At 40.2% G+C, this 16,513-nt stretch overlaps 1 protein-coding gene and 1 long non-coding RNA gene across 3 annotated transcripts in view; one reads left to right on the top strand and one right to left on the bottom strand.

Moving 5' to 3' along the window:
• Nucleotides 1–16,513, bottom strand: part of LOC311596409 — a 60,252-nt gene that overhangs the window by 20,041 nt on the left and 23,698 nt on the right. The window lies entirely within an intron of this gene.
• Nucleotides 15,238–16,513, top strand: part of TMEFF2 (transmembrane protein with EGF like and two follistatin like domains 2) — a 261,758-nt gene continuing 260,482 nt past the window's right edge. Inside the window, exon 1 of one of the 2 annotated variants that reach the window (XM_084779779.1) lies at nucleotides 15,238–15,812. In XM_084779779.1, the coding sequence (XP_084635905.1) occupies nucleotides 15,641–15,812 (172 nt within the window). In that variant the 5' untranslated portion in view covers nucleotides 15,238–15,640. The remainder of the gene's footprint in view (nucleotides 15,813–16,513) is intronic. The other variant, XM_084779778.1, reaches the window with a different exon arrangement.

Genomic DNA, 16,513 nt, shown 5'->3' with positions numbered 1-16,513 from the left:
TGATAAAAATGTTAATTATGTTACTGGTAGATATCGGTGACCTAAACATAGCTGTCACTTTCCATCACTTAGCATATAAAAAAGAATTTCATTAATCTAGTCATTACCCCAAATGTATCCAACTGTTGTACTCTCTGACCATCCGTTCTCTGATCACTTAGATAGATTTCTTGATTCATTACTCCATTGTTTTCCTATTGGAAAATCTTCAGAAGCCTCAAATTTTACCTCTCTTCTCCCATGTGGTTCATTTTCGTGCAGTGGCATCAATGATGACTCTGAAATGTGACTCTGAGGCTGGGGAAGATGTCTTCGTCTGTAATGCACTAGCCATGCAAGCATGAAGACCGAGTGTGATTCTAGCAATCGTATAAAAAGTCATTTCGTGGATTGTCTTCATAATCCCCGCTCCGGGTGCATCAAGATAGGTGGATCCTAGGAGCTTGCTGGCTTGTCCTGCCAGCTGACTCAGTGAACTTTAAGACCCAGTGAGGGACTTTCTCCACCTTCTGAGGAACAAGAATTACTCCAAAGGTAGACCTTGGTCTCCACAGGTGCGTGCGTATGCATGCGCACACAGACACACACACACACACACGCATGCACACAAGAATCTGGAAGACTCCTATACAGAATAGTAAGCCAAAAGGTTTGCTGTGATTTACAGTACCCTGTGCAGTCTCTCATTCCTGATTCTGTTTACCCTTCCATTCGCATAGTCAACCTTTCAACTTGTGCATTAGTTTAGCAAACGTCTCTGAGAACGATATGTGTTAGACATGCTGCTAGTTATGAGAAAGGCAGAACCCTCCCTTCATTGTGCTGATTTGTCAAGGGAAGCTGCAATAATCTCCTCATACTGTCCCCTGATTACAAACTGTCCACTGAACCCTATCCCATGAATCCTGCTGTAGACAAGTCTTCAGTGGGCATTACATTCAAAGCTTAAGGGATACAGTTTTTAAAGTCCTATTTTCATTAGTTATGTGTATTATGTGGCTTGTGTGGGTATCTACATGTAAATGCAGGTGCCCTCAGAAGCCAAAGAATGTCAGATGTCCCTTGGGTGGGAGTAACGGGCTGTTGTGAGCTGCCTGCCATGGGTGCTGGGACAATAACTCTGGTCCTCTGCAAGATGGTGTGTGTCCTCTTAACCACCGAGTAGTCTTTCCAGGATGTAGGACATATTTCTACTCGTCTTCTTACTTTGATTTCCCAAAGCCTGTAAATGGTTTTGAGCTATCGTTCCCACCTACCTAAACATCAGTACTCCCTTAAATCTCCACAGCCATCCATCTTCAACTCTGTCTGTCAGGATATGAGATTAAGACAGGGGTGAGATAACATCTCAAACCCCCAAGTATAAAATAGTGAATAAAAAGATGAATACCTGCCAGGCTTTGCATCAGGGGCGTTTGCTCTATACTCCACTCTGATTCAAGACACCGTATTGCTTCTTCATGGAAACCTTCACAATTAGAGTGATATATTTGTATAATGATTTATTTAATGTAGAGCTTTGACACTAAGCCCATTTCTCTGTTAATTTATCTTGTTCCCAGAAGTATTACAGAGGTGGATCAGGCCTAATTCCATATTCATTTCTCTCTCTAAGATAAAATATAGTGTGCAATCCTATGACTGGCACACACGTATATAATATATGTATATGTTGCTCTGTGATTGTGCTACTGTACATGTGACAATCTCATAGCAGGAAGGGTTTACTAAGATACTAGTGCTAACAATATGTCAACATACTAAAAATAGAAAATAGTGCCTAATCCCGTAGCAGCATAGCCTTTCCTACATACGCTGTAAAGATAATAATTTATTTGAGAGTTACATAATGCTGTTATTTCATTGTTCCAATGACTATTTCTTAATATGACCCATCTTAATATAGAACTTTAAAGTACCTAGATAGTGATTTTGAAACTCACAGCATGATATGGAAAGAAGAAGTGACAATGAATATTGAGAAGGATCCAAGACTCATACAGAGACCAGACTTGTTTTCTCATTTCCCTTTTGGAATTAAAATTATTTCTTTAATTTACTTATAAGAGCATTAAACATTCTTTAACAAATCATGACAATCAAGACTAATATGTAGAGTAACAAACTAAGCAGAAGCTGTACTGCCTACACCTCTGCTGGTGATGGTCGCCATTGCAACACTCTGAGATATATTTTGCTCCAAATATTAATAAAAATACTTCCAATGGTATAGTAAATTTCAAAGAGTAGATAGTGATTTTGTCACATTGTTTGTGTTCTAAATTTAATGTTTTGTATCTATACAACTGAGTAACAGCCGGGCGGTGGTGGCGCACGCCTTTAATCCCAGCACTCGGGAGGCAGAGGCAGGCGGATCGCTGTGAGTTCGAGGCCAGCCTGGTCTACAAAGTGAGTCCAGGACGGCCAAGGCTACACAGAGAGACCCTGTCTCGAAAAACCAAAAAAAAAAAAAAAAAAAAAAAAAAAAAAAAAAAAAAACAACTGAGTAACATGAGAAGTGGTGTACAAATGGTAACATGCATGCTTTCATATAGAATTATGTGTGTGTGAAATATGCTTTTCATCACGTGTTTAAATTAAGATACAAAAATATTTAATAGAAATAATACATCAGTGTTTCTTCACTAAGATATGTATTCAACTTGTTTTTATACTATTTTATCCATTCCTTAATGAAAGTTTATGCGATTTAATAATAGAGAATTCTTTTTTATCAAAAGTTCAGCCTTTATTTTAAAAATATAAAGTAAGCCACATCAGTGAGGAAATAAACTCTCATATTCCCAATATGAAATTCTTCCTTTGTGTGTGTGTATGTGAGTGTGTGTGTGTGTGTGTGTGTGTGTGATGTGCACGTGGAGATCAGATGCACGAGGTGAGTATGTTCCTTTATTGATTATCTCCTTATCTTTTGGGCCAAAGTCTCTTCCTGTGCCTATTCACTGACTCACCTGGATATCCAGTGAGCTCCAAGAATTCTCGTATTTTTGCTTCTCAGCATTTGGATTACAGGCCAGTGCTGTCATATTCAACATTTTACACAGATATCACGTATCTGAACACAGCTCCTCAATCATGCTCAACAAGCGGTTTACCTCCAGAGCCATCTTTCAGGCCCCAAACGCCTTCCTTTTTTCCATAAACGACTATTGTACTATGATTATGTGGTGACATTATTTTCCTTAAGAGTAATAAAAGTATACTCATGAAATATAGTATCTACCTTAAGATTTACAGATTGTTTGTAGAGATATCTTTAAGCTTTCTGAAAGGATGAGCAAACATATTATGCTGCCAGATTATTAGCATTTCTCTCAGAACAGCCATAGATATTATTCAGTTTCCCAACATTATGATGCCCTAATATATGTCAACATATAGATATGGATATATGAGGAAAACAACTCATGAACCCATACTTAAGTACATAATGAAATTAATGATACTTTAAATTCAACTTCTCATGCAAAGCTGTCATAATAAATACAAAGTGAAAAAAATTTGCATTTAATGTTTATTTTATTTTAATTAACACCACTTTATTTCCTTGTGATCAAAATTTAAGGAAGAATTTTAGCATGTAGAATATGCAGCCTGGTCTGAGAGATGGCTCAGTGCCTAAAAGGACACTGGTTCAGTTCCCAGCACCTGCACACAGAAACTCACAAGTGCCTGAAACGGTAAATCAAGGGGACCAAGCACCCTCTTCTTGACCCCATGCACTCTTACATGCACAGAGTGCTTAGTCATACAAGCACTATGCACATATACACATAGATAAAACTAAATAATTTTTTTTACAAAAGAATAATACAACTGAAACAACTTTTAATGGCTCTAGGTATATAATTCAGAGTTTAAAATGATTGGGCTGACTGCCACTTCATCAGTACTATTTAACGTATGTTGAAATGAAAACTCAACTTGTTTAAATTTGCCTAAATTTTTCTTTGAAAGTGGAGTAAAAAGAAATATCACTGAAAAGTGAACTTCCATATTAAACATTACATTAAGATGACCTATATTTCCCAACAATGTTTCTTAAATGTGAGTTTTCATGAAGTGCAATCTTCTTGCTCTCCATGTGCTTAGGTATAATCCTATAAAACAAGCATGGATTATACACAAAGATGAGACAGGGGGCATTTTAGTGCTTTGCCAATAAGAGAATCATGCATCTTACAACCGTTAGCCATCAATCAGATGCCACTGGAAAGATAATGTTTCATTAGAGAAGAGGAACTTGTTGGAGAAATAGCTTATTCTCATGGACTGTAAGCCTATTAATGCTGTAAATTTATCTTCACATGTGTCATGTAGGATGCATTATCAGCCATTAGATTCAGGTATAAGCTAAGCATTAATGGGCCCATTGTTGATATCGTTTACCACAATATCCTCCTAGTCATGTGCAGTGAGCGGAGCTCTTTCATTTAACTGGTAGGCTGCTTTCAATGATGCACAATTAAGAAATATGCTATTCTGCTGCATGAAGGCATACACCAAATGCAATGCATTAGCATCTATTCCGAGGATAATGCTGTGAGCAGAGGGATGCATGCAACAAAGAAGTGGTTGCTGCCTTATACATACAGTTTAAGAAACCAATATTTATAATAGACATGGGAGACCTCTTTTTCAGCTCTCTGTAGTTACAGTGACAACTCTAAAGGGAAGCTTATGCCTATGAGGCACTGGCACTTCCTGTGGAAAGCACCAGACATATCTTTGAGTATCACTTTTTGGGTCTCTAAAACGGAAACAAATGTATATTGTAGTAATGAGCATGAAAAATACTTAAATTTTTTTTTTATAAAAAAACAAGTCCTGTCACACTACCATAAGGATAGAAAGCCATAAAATTAACATTTTGCCACATTGATCAATTGTGTTTCCTTCCTCACTCGTTCACTAGTACAATACAAATATCATAAAGATACTGAAGTTAATTATAAAACATGGAAAAATATATAAAGCTCCCTAAACTGTAGTCTTTATTAACTGCATTGAAGGAATCCTTGTTCAAAATTTCAACAACCAAAATGATTGATATGTCAGCTAGTTTTTAATGTCAATTTGACACACAGAAGAGGCACTGATATGAGGTGAAAATAATGCCCACATCAGATCTCTCTGTACGGAAGACTGTAGGAGATGATTTTATTATTATTAATGATAGGTGTAGGAGAACCCAGACCACTGTGAGCAACCTCACCTCTGGGCTTGTGGTCTTTAAGAAAGCTAGATGAGGTAGCAATATGGAGCAAGCCAGTAAACAGCACCCCTCCATGGTTTCTAAATCAGTTCCCACCTCCAGGTCCCTGGCCTGTTTGAGTTCCTCTCCTGACTCCCTTCAATGATGTGGAAGCATAAGGCAAATACACCCTTCCCTCCCCAAGTTTCTTTGGTTATGATCTTTCATCACAACACTAGTAACCCTAAAGAAGACAATGAATTATGAAAAAAAATCCCAATCTTCCATGCTTAAAGAGGTGACTTAATTGTATATATAGTCAGTCTGTGGGGTTTTGTTGCTTTTCTGAAAGTCATGAGTTCGCATTTAAAAAAATTAGACATACCAGATGTGGCAGTGGCACCCATCTGTAATCCAAGTGCCTGAGAACTCAACCAGGAGAATCTACAGTTTAAGGCTGGCCTGTGCTCACTCCACAGTAAGTTCCATGCCAACCTGAATGACAGAGTATGGTTGTATCTTCAAATGGGGGAAAAAGAGGAGAAAACAATTCACAGTGTGATTAGCAGTAACCCAGTTATAGAAACTTACATTGTAAAAATACCTCCAGATTATATAATTGCCAAGTGTGGAGGGCATGGTCAGTTGCATGAAAAGTGGTCAGATGGCTCCCGATTTAAATTCCAGCAGCAAGGATCAAATAACACAAAGTTCCTCCACCTTGTACACACTTTGACAATGGTAAATAACAATGGTTCATGGAACCTTTTGGGTCATAAACTTGTTAATCCTCATGTTATACCTGTCAAATTACATGTGTAAAAAAAAATGGGGCTCAACAGAGCTAGCTTCACACAGGTTCAAGCTCAGAGCCAGACTTGGAGCTTGTTTTTCCACTGCAAGTTAGATATCCTGACCACTACTCTGAAGCGGACTTGGTTGAAATGGACAATTCATATTTCTTTCTATGATAATAAAACAGTAACCATTTTAAATGGTATATTTAAATTGTCTCTAACTGACATGGAAATATGTAACTTTGCAGAAGCAAGGAGCTTATTTTATATATCTATACCTATCTGGTAATGAGCACTGTTCTTTGCATGAATAATACAAGTGACTGTCCTGGCATAGTAATTAAATACCTTTTTGAAAAAGTTTAAGATTAACACTCTTTGTATTTGAGCATATGGTGCAACAACTAATATTACTGTAGACTTTGGTATTATTATTAAGTATTTCAGAATCACATAACTAGTAAGAAATTATGTTTTTAACTATACCATTTGTATGTAAGTACATCTGAATTAAATTTGCAAGATATTTCTAATATTTCCATTATTATGTTCAGCTTAAATATATTCTTCTCTAAAAGTAGATAAGATCAAAATATGTCTTTGTTTTGTCAGAAAATTCAATATTGACTGCTTCAATAGAATTATGTTCTTACTTGCCTTGCTGAGTTCTTCTGTTGGAAAATAAGGTAAACATCTTTATTACAGAAAATCATACCACATACCATTACTGCATTAGTGTTCATTATAAAATTACATTAAAAAGTCAAATAGTGAAATGAGTAAATTCTTAAATGTCTAAAACAGCATTCTATCCAGTCAAATGACTTAGAGCTACTTGTATCTATTTAGTAAATTAAACAAAAAAATAGAAAAAGCAAAAAAATAAATATATGAGGAAGAGATTATGTGAATGCTTTTGTTCAAAGTAAATCATATAACAAAGAAAAATTATTCCTAGAATTAAAAGTGTTTGAAATTTACTATTATTTGATTGTTGTTATTGTATCTAAAAGTAAACTTGCCAATGACAGGCAAGACTTTATGAAGTATAATTTGGAGAACTTAGATAAAATAAAAAATAAATTAGACCCATGGTGAGTTAATCGGCTATTAGACATCTTTTCTCCGTAGTTAAATATACTGAAATGTAGAACATTTATGATTTCATACTAATACACAAGCTATGTATACTATGTATGTATCTGATATAACTAGATTTAATTGTCAACATATCTATCATCAGGGTGTTAGAACTATGGGGAAAATGAACTAACTTGGACAATGGAAAATTAAAGTGTACGAAGTGTACAGAAGAGTACAGAGGTGAATGGTGAAACAGAATAGCTACCTTTACTTCTGCTGATTTTTTAATTTACCAATTTCAGTTCTTCCTCTAACATGTCTCTGTCCTACCCTTAGTGGCAGGTGACTCTGTCTTTGCTACCCAAGCTCTTTTATTAAAAAAAGTAAAATTCCGAGAAAGAGAGAATGTTGAAACTCAGAGAAGCTAATTAGCCTTCCCAGGACAGGAGCTTTTATATATTGCAGGGTAACAAATTCAACTCAGATGTGGGTTCCTGGGCCCGGTCATGTGGGATCATGCTGTCCTCTTCTCAGAGTCTTTAATTACCAAGAACAGATGCAAGCATGTTTTCTTCTATAAAGAGATGAACATAAAGATGTAAAGAGTAAAGTCGGTTCTTCTTTTATTAGTTATACACATTTATTTATTTAAATAAAGCCAAGTTAAAAATTAATTTGACTGTGCTATTCAGATATATGAAATATTCTGTATACATAACACATAAAAACATAATATATAGACAGATGTAAATATATATTTTATTTAATTAATTTATTTAGATTACAACTCAATTGTTATCCCATCACTTGTACCCTCCTATCCCTCCCTTCCTCCTGCTTTTACGCTACTCCCCTCCCCTAGATCTGAGACCAAGGGGGACCTCCTCGCCTACTATATGGTCACAGGCTATCAAGTCTCATCTTGGTAGCCTGCTTATTCTTTCTTACAAGAAGAACAAGCCAGTTCTTCTTGTCAATCTTGTGGTCTCCCGACACCATCAACATCTGACCTTACACTAGAAACACTGCTAGGGATATTAAATTTACATGGCCTGAACTTGAGGACAGTGCTTTAAAGATTGTGTCAGCCAAAGCTAATATTTTAGTCACCTTCCAAAGCATCCACAGCAGGAGTGAGTACTTCAGAGAGGAGAAGCTTGGGAGACTTGTTACACTAATGCAATCAGCACACTGGACCATGTGCAAGGAAAGTCAGAGGATGCGCGGGGCCCTCACTCAAAATACTCAGATGTTTTTAAGGTGATTCCTTTCTCTCAGTTGTTGGGATACAGTAATATTAGCATATGGAAATACAACGCCATTATTTATTTTAGTGTTCTCCTGCTAAAAAGGGATTCCATGATCAAATCATATTGGAAAATATGGATTCAGTACATTTAAACAGGTGCTCAGTTTTATTTGATGTGCTTGGGTTGGAGTTAACCAAAAGCCTCCACAGAGCTTTTAACATGAAAATGCATGCAAGGAAGCTACAAGAGAGCAGTGTTCACCTAAGGCCATTTCCAGCTTCCTTATATGACAAAAGTCAGTCTCTTCTTCTCTTTCTTCTCTCTAGTAGTCTCCTTCTCTCCTCCAGCCCCCCCTCCCTCCTTGCCTTCCTTCAGGGCTAGAAAGGAATTACACAGATCTGAAGACAGTGCTACAGGTAACTGGATTACCACATGGAAAAGAGTTCAGTAGCAGGAGTAACTGATGTGTATTTTGAGAAATAAATGGACATAATGATCAGGACATAAAAAACTGTGGTGTTAATAATGCAAACTAGAAATAGCTGCCTTTCATAGTTCTTTTCCCAAAACCAGAAATGGATCTAGTATGGTCCAGTTTAACCATGAGCAGCAAAAGAGAGATATAAAAAACAGTTTTATCCTTCCTCCGACTAAAAAGGAAATGGTTTTACACTGGACTTGAAAACAAAAGTCTTTACAGAAAATCCCAACAGACACTGCAAACAATTTGAATTTGTAAATTCGAGTGTATCAAGTCATATTGAGGTTGCTGTTGCTTTTAACTCTCCTGAAATTCAATAGTAGTTTTTCTTTCTTGTTCTGTAAACTATTGGCAAGCTAGTTTCAAACATCATCTGGTTTATATTGCTTTCATTAGATATTGTTATCATAAAGTATTTTTGGGAGATATATTGAAAAGCTTTAACTGGAAAAACAATCCCGCGTTTGCTTCTCCAACTTGGATATGTGTATACTGAGGACAGGTTCATTCTCTTAAAGACAGGGTTCAGCCAAAGCACAGTATCAAAACGCCAGGAGAATTTCTTAAGAGTATGCCAATATTAACTCAGAGTTTCCAAGAGTTGGGTGGAACTCTTAATCAGTCTATTTTAACTCCCTAGACTGTTATGATATAAACTCATGACTGAGGCCCAGTGCTTTAAGATTAAACTATTTCTCCAATACTGAAATTATAAAGCTAAACCTTAAGTATAAAAAATAACTAAAAACACAAGAATTGCGAAGCGCATAGAAAACTCAACTTTATGAAATTATACATCATATATCATAATTTACACATTGTTAAGTAACAGTATGAAATAAGGAAAATAGCAACTACAACTACATTTTGCTTTATAATAAAAGTCAGTAATAAATGAAGACGGCTTCTGGGAAATATTGTCAGAATTTGATCTAGAAATACAGCTCCATTAAATTGATCATATAGTAAAATTTTAAAATTGCTTTTCATATTTGTATTAAGAGAATATTACTTGTAGCATTATATCTGCTACTTATCTGTAGTAGATTGGAAATTAAATTATACGATACTGAGGCATGGATATAATACTGGGCTTCTACTTCAATTGCTAGTGACTAACTTGTGTACAGAAAATAGTATATTTGTGCACTCGTTCATTAGGAAGTATTACTACCTATATTTTACAAGCAAGAAAACTTTATATAGCTATATGGTTACTAAGTTAGACAAATTAACAGCTGAATATATTCTTATGCACATGCATAAAACAAATCCAATAGCTTCTCCATACATAGAGTTTAATGTCTACTCTGTTAACTTCTGTACCAAAAAATGTGAAAACTGAGGGAGAGTTCAGACATCTTTTACTCATGTTTAGGTGTACGTAGTACCTTAGTATAGATGACAGAATCCAACCCCATTCTTTGCACTGAAAACTCTCCTAGTGAGATGTGGAACTTCTGCATCTTCAGTGTCCTCATCAAGGACACTTCTCTTTGCAACACAGGAAGACTATTACAGAAAACCATAAGCAAGCGAAATGCAGAGCTGAGGAGTTCAGTCCCAATGGATACATCTACGAAACACTTCCCCTCCCTAAGGCTCAGCCAACGTTGCAGTAGAGGAGAGTGTCTGCTCGTAAGACACAGGGTATCAGGGAGCTTGCTGTGAGACTGTGTTCGCTGTACCCATTAAGTCTCATCACCATGACTGCCTGAACACAAGCTGAAGAAGAGCAGCAGTAGACATGCCGAAGTGACTGAGGAAAAGATGGAAAGACCTCAGCCCTATACAAAGAGCCACAGGCAGGCAAGAAGTTCTACAAGTAAAAAACATAGTTTTCTCCTGAGAATAGCACACCAAATGATTATCCAATACCAAATGGTCAGCACTGAAAACATACATACAAGTAACATTATCAGACAGAGCACTATATATTATATATATATATATAATATATACAACACACACAATGTGTCAAACATTTTGCCAAACAGAAAGAAAACCATTGTTATTTAATCAGTACAACACTCCTATTGAGACAGAGCTGACAACTATTCCTTTTTGTGGACAAGTTCTATCAAGTATGTTGGAATTTAGCAAAATGCTATCTAACATCAGACAACTGTCTTGTGCATGTAACAGCAATTAATTAAAGAAGAGGCTGTGAATTCAAAAGTGAGCAAGGCAGGTCTACAACAGGGTATGGAAGGGAAGAAGGGAAGGAGAAAACAAGGAAATCAAATTATAATCTCAAAAAGAAAAGGCACATTTTTAAAACTGTCTTGGGCCAGCATGCTTAACACCAAGCCCCGTGATGTGGGTTTATCTCTGACACCCTGTGGTGGATAGATGGAGAAAATTTACTCTCATAAGCTTCCTCTGATGTCCACACTTGCTGTAGGATGCACACGCATCCACACAAATCTCAAATTCTTATAAAAATAATCTCAATCATATGATCAAATGCATATGGAAATCACTGGATCTCATTGTTCCTGCCTGAGAATTAATGCATGTGACAGTTACTGTGCACTAAAGAAAGGGCAGACTAAAGCTCTTCATAGGAAGTGCTCATATAGTGCATCTCAAAGGAGCAGTAATGCAATTTAAAAAAAAAAGTGGCAACAGGCCTTGTGTTCTAATGTTACACAGAATTGCTGCTAAGTTCCAAGATGCTTGATGCAACTTATTTACCAAACAAGACTAGCTGTCACTTCTATCTCTATAGAGGTCTTGTAGGGATTAAATACAAATGTGTGTCTTTCTGTTTGGTATAATGTCTGACACAGGATGAGGCACAGGACCTGTAATACCTCTACTGAATAATCAGAAAACATGAGCAAAAACAAACAAACAAAAAAAACAAAACAAAATGACAAATCCCTTATTCCTAGGGTGTCTTATTTTTCCAAGCTCATTTATCTTCAGTGTTGCTTCCGAGAACAATTTCTTCTTGTCCCTATCCTCCTATGCCCTGAGTAATCCCACAGGTCTCAATGATGTCCTTTGGAAATGATGTCCACTTGGAAATTAATCTTTTGTTACTGTTGTGGTGGTGGTGGTGTAGATCAAGGCCTCCTGCATATGAGGTAAATCCTCTACACCTAAGCTGTCTTTCAGTCTCTCCACAAATGTTTTAAAAGTTATTTTCTATATGTATGCATATGTGTAACAATAGCTAAAGAAAATGGCAATGAGTTTAAAAGGGATAAGAAATGCATAGGAAGGGTTAGAGGGAGGGATAGGGAGGAGAAGGACAATGATGACTCTATAACTACAAAGTCATAAAAATTATTAAAATTAAATGCAAATTTATTTAAATTCATGAAGGTGACAACAAAACGTTATTACATTTTTAGAAATAGTTTTCTGAGAAAACAAAAAATCATCTCTAATTTCTCCCTTCAGATAGAGTCAATCTCTCTCTGTCCTTGCATTTCTAGAGTATGCATTCCACTACTGAAGTATTCTAGCTCAGAAATATTGAAAGCTAATATTGTGAACTATTTTAAATAGCAACATCGAACACACATGCTATGGGTTCAATCAAATTATTACTAATCACATAATATATGATGTAAGAAACAATTTATAGGCATATTTGAAAGTTAATTGTAGTAAGGAAACAGATTTGAGCCTGCTGAGAAAGAGTTGACATACTAGTACAATCTTATGATTATAAAATGTCAGTGCCTTTCTAGTTCCTAATGAAGAACTAAATAATATGCATATTTTATTTACATATTGAACAATGCAGTGCTCTGTTCAGTGAATGATGTTATTCTGCCACTTGGTGGTGCCTGCCAGTTGCAGAATTCCTTTCTTGGTGGCACTGTAGCACTAAGTGCATCCTGAGTGGGACAGAATCACAGCATTCCCAACCGAAAGGCTTTGATTGCAACTGCTATATAGGGTAAAGAAGCTCTGTGGAGGCGACTGTGTTTGTTAACCAATCACTTGGCAGTCATTAACTCCTTTGACATTTTAAGTTACTGTGGGCTAAGTGTCTGAGGAAAACACGTTCTTACAAAGCACGCCAAAATTTTACTTAGCAGATAATTCAATAACAATTTTCCTTGTAAAAGATTCTGTAAAATTCTATGTTATAGTCAAACCGTACAGTCCAAGCGCTGGTTTACGATCGTAATTACTGCAAAAACACATTATCTGAAGAACTTCGCCTTTAGTTGCAGCGGGGCTTGTTTTCACAACCCTGATTATCGCTGATCTGAGCCTTGGTATGGAAAATCCCAGGTTCTCACTAGGAGCTGTGAGTTTGGTGCGGCTGGATCTGCATTAAGCGTGAATGTATGTCGCAAGCTCCGCTGAAAGGCACCACTGCTTCTTTGTTTTTGCGATATCTTTGGCAGCTCCATCTTCTGGGCATTCCTTTACCTTCAACAATTCAGTTGCTCCATCTAAAAGCCGATTTTTCTGATGCCTCCAACGTCTGGTCAAATTGATCTGTGTTAATGGAGTCTTCGCTGGTGAGAGATGCCATTGACTGGAACGCTGAGATCTGCAGCCGCTTATTTGCCAGGGGCAAGAGACACCAAGATTCAGAAATCTTTAGAGGTGGGCGGGGGAGGGGAGAGGTAGTCTTAGGGGAGAGCCGGGACGTGAGATGAAGGGAAGAGGCTCACATAGAGGAAGAAAGAGTAAGGTGGCTTTGAGGCTCAAAGGTGCAGCGGGATCACATCTCTCAGAGGTGAAGTTAAAAAGCAAGGGAGTGGGAGGAGGTTGGAGGTGACAGTACTTAAAGACACCTCTCTGGCACAGTTTGTTTTCTGGTGGTGTCTGCGGAGGATTGATAGTGCCCTTTTCAAAGTCTATTGGTGCCTCTTTTAAGTGATTGGTAAAGCTCTCTAATTGCTTGTTGGATGCCATCAAACAATGTTCTTAGTCAAGATTCAAAAGGCTTTGGGAGGCGAGGGGGGGGAGGGTAGGATGGGGGGCGGAATGCAAGGAAATTTAAAGAGGAAGGGGAAAGCTCTGGGAAAAAAGGGAGGAGAGAGAGGGAACCGAAAGGGGAGAGAAGGGAGAGAGAGAAATAGAATGTGAGTGTATATGTAGGGTGCGGATGAAAAAAAAATCCTGCATAACTGAACGATCATACACGCAAAAAGAAACTCTTTGATGCAACCCTGTGACTGCAGTAGAGACCAGAATCACTGGAGACAGACACTCCTTTGCATCCTTGTCCCAGAAAGCTCTGGGCCCTGAGAAGTAGTATGCCTTAAGCTAAAGAGTGTGCCTAACTGCTTAGAGTCTGGCAGAAGGAAAGCAGGTACCGCTCTGCTGTTTCCCCAACGCTGGGGCCAAATAGAACCAAGAGGAGTCCTTGCCTCTCCCAGGTAGCTGGTGATCCCGCAGACCCGGTGTTAAAGCGGTGTTAAAGCGCTAGGGTCTACCGCCTGTGCAGTCCAAGCAATTCCTACCCTCCGCGTCGCTGTGGATTCGCCCTGTAACCCACTCTCAGTTTGAATTCAGGGAAGCCCCTCTCTGCTCCTCCGGCCACCTGTCCCGACCAAAACTGACCTTCCAAACACATTTGGCTGCATCTTTTAGACAGCCTCACAAATAGGTTCCAGGCTGTGCCGTACCAGAGCGCACCGGGGAGAAGGAATCAAACCTCAGCCGCCCTAGTGAGTCTGAGCTGCGCTGAGCCTAGAAGGGGAAAAAAAAAACACTGGGAGACTGGAGAGAGCCGGCGAAGCTGGTTAAGCCAGCCTAGCGTGCACTGTCGGGTTTGCAGCTCCTCAGGGAGCTTCTGCTGTTGCTGCTGCTTTAAGCCAGCCAGAGCTTTCTGGCTCTCAAACCGCCGCCTTTCGCCCTCTTTTCTCTGCCACCTAGAGAAGCATCCTTATGCTTCTTATGCTACTACGATATGACCAGCTTGGATCCCTTTCCTAGCCTGCCGGCGCCGGCGGGACGCCCTTAGCTCCCTTCCTTCTTCCCCTTGCTGCCCTGTGGCTGCGGGTCCTCCACCTCCTTCGCCCCCACTCTCTCCGGCTGGAAGAGAAGGCCACCCAGCCGCAGCCGTTCCTGGCAGCTCAGGGTCATGCACAGAAGAGAGGAGCAAGCCGGGACCTCGGCACAGTAGGGGGCGTCCTGGAGCAGAACAGCGAGACAAGTGGGATTAAAGAGCGTGGGAGTAGCCGCCCTGAAGCCTGAGCTTCTCCCAGGAGCCATCCCCGCCTAGCTCCACTCGGGCAAGAGCCTAGAGAGCTAGCCCATCTGTGGCATCAGTGGCCGCCTCCTCCTTGCACCTCCTCGCTGACCCCTCCCTCCCGAGACCTGCATCCCGCTCCGCCAATCAGAGTTCGGCTGCCGCTTCCCACGTGACCCCGGGCGGGCTAAGGACCTGCTGCTTCCCAAACGCCAGTGGGATGCGGGCGGCAGAGCGCGAGAGGCGGCGGCTGGGCTGCGGGGCGCTGTGACTGTCCCTCCACCCAGTCTGGTTGTGCGCCTCTCTTCTATCAGGCGGCTGCCTCCCTCTACATCCTGGTTTCAGTCTCCAGCTCCTTCTTTGCCCTGACCCTTTTCCTTATGGCACCAGCTCCCAGCATCTGGGACGCAGCTTCTCAGAGGACTATCCTTTCGCTCCCTAGGCTGAGCCAGGTCACTGGATGTTGCTGAAACTCCGGAGATCATGCGCTCCTTTGGCTGCAGCCTCACCGCTGGCTGTCCCTGCTGCCACCGCCTCCTTTGCTGCCGCGGTCCGCGGGATGCTCAGTAGCCCGCTGCGTGGCCCCCGCGATCCCGTGTTCTTCAGAAGCCGTAGGTTGCTGCAGAGTTGTGCGAAGTAGTCATGGTGCTGTGGGAGTCCCCGCGGCAGTGCGGTAGCTGGACACTTTGCGAGGGCTTCTGCTGGCTGCTGCTGCTGCCCGTGACGCTGCTTATCATAGCCCGCCCGGTGAAACTCGCTGCTTTCCCTACCTCTTTAAGTGACTGCCAAACGCCCACCGGATGGAACTGCTCCGGTAAGTCCTGACCCTCAACCCTCCACTCCTTCGCCCCTCAGAGGCGCGGAACCTGCACAGAGCTGTCCACTCTCGTGGTGTGTCTGCTCAGCCACTCGCCCTCCACTGCCTGAAGCCCAGGACTTCCCACCTCAATCCCGAGAAACATTGAAAACTGCTTCAGCTAGGGCTGGGCGTGCTGGGATAGGAACAAAGTGCAGGTGTGGGGATCCTTAGATGTTTGCCCTCAAATGGGAACAGAGAGAAATGAGAGAAATACTGAAGGGGTAGTGTTTTGTGTTCTCGACCCTAGGGGAAACACTAACACAGAATATTTCCCACCGTTTAAAAATAAAAAGTCTAGCCTGCATGTGTGAGAAATAACTTTATGAGAAAGAACAATCGAGAAGGCAGTAAATCAAACGATGACTGCAGGGGGAACCCTTAATTCCTGCCGAAAATGCTTCTGAATGCAGGGGTTTCCAACCTCAGCGCTGGGTCACAGATAATTCTAAGGGAGGCAAGTTTCCAAGATACCCCCCTCCCCCCCTCTGTCACCCTCCTCTCTCTTTCTTTCTTTTTCCTCCTCTGGCTCTCTGGCTTGCTCCTTCTGTGTATTGCTCTCTAGCTTTCTTCCTCTCTTGCGCGCCCTCTCTCTCTCTCTCTCTCTCTCTCTCTCTCTCTCTCTCTCTCTCTCTCTCTCTCTCTCTCTCTCTCTCTCT

Source organism: Acomys minous, assembly GCF_964271855.1.
Source record: "Acomys minous genome assembly, chromosome: 4".
NCBI lineage: Eukaryota > Metazoa > Chordata > Mammalia > Rodentia > Muridae > Acomys > Acomys minous.
This window is presented reverse-complemented; position numbering and strand designations above follow the sequence as displayed.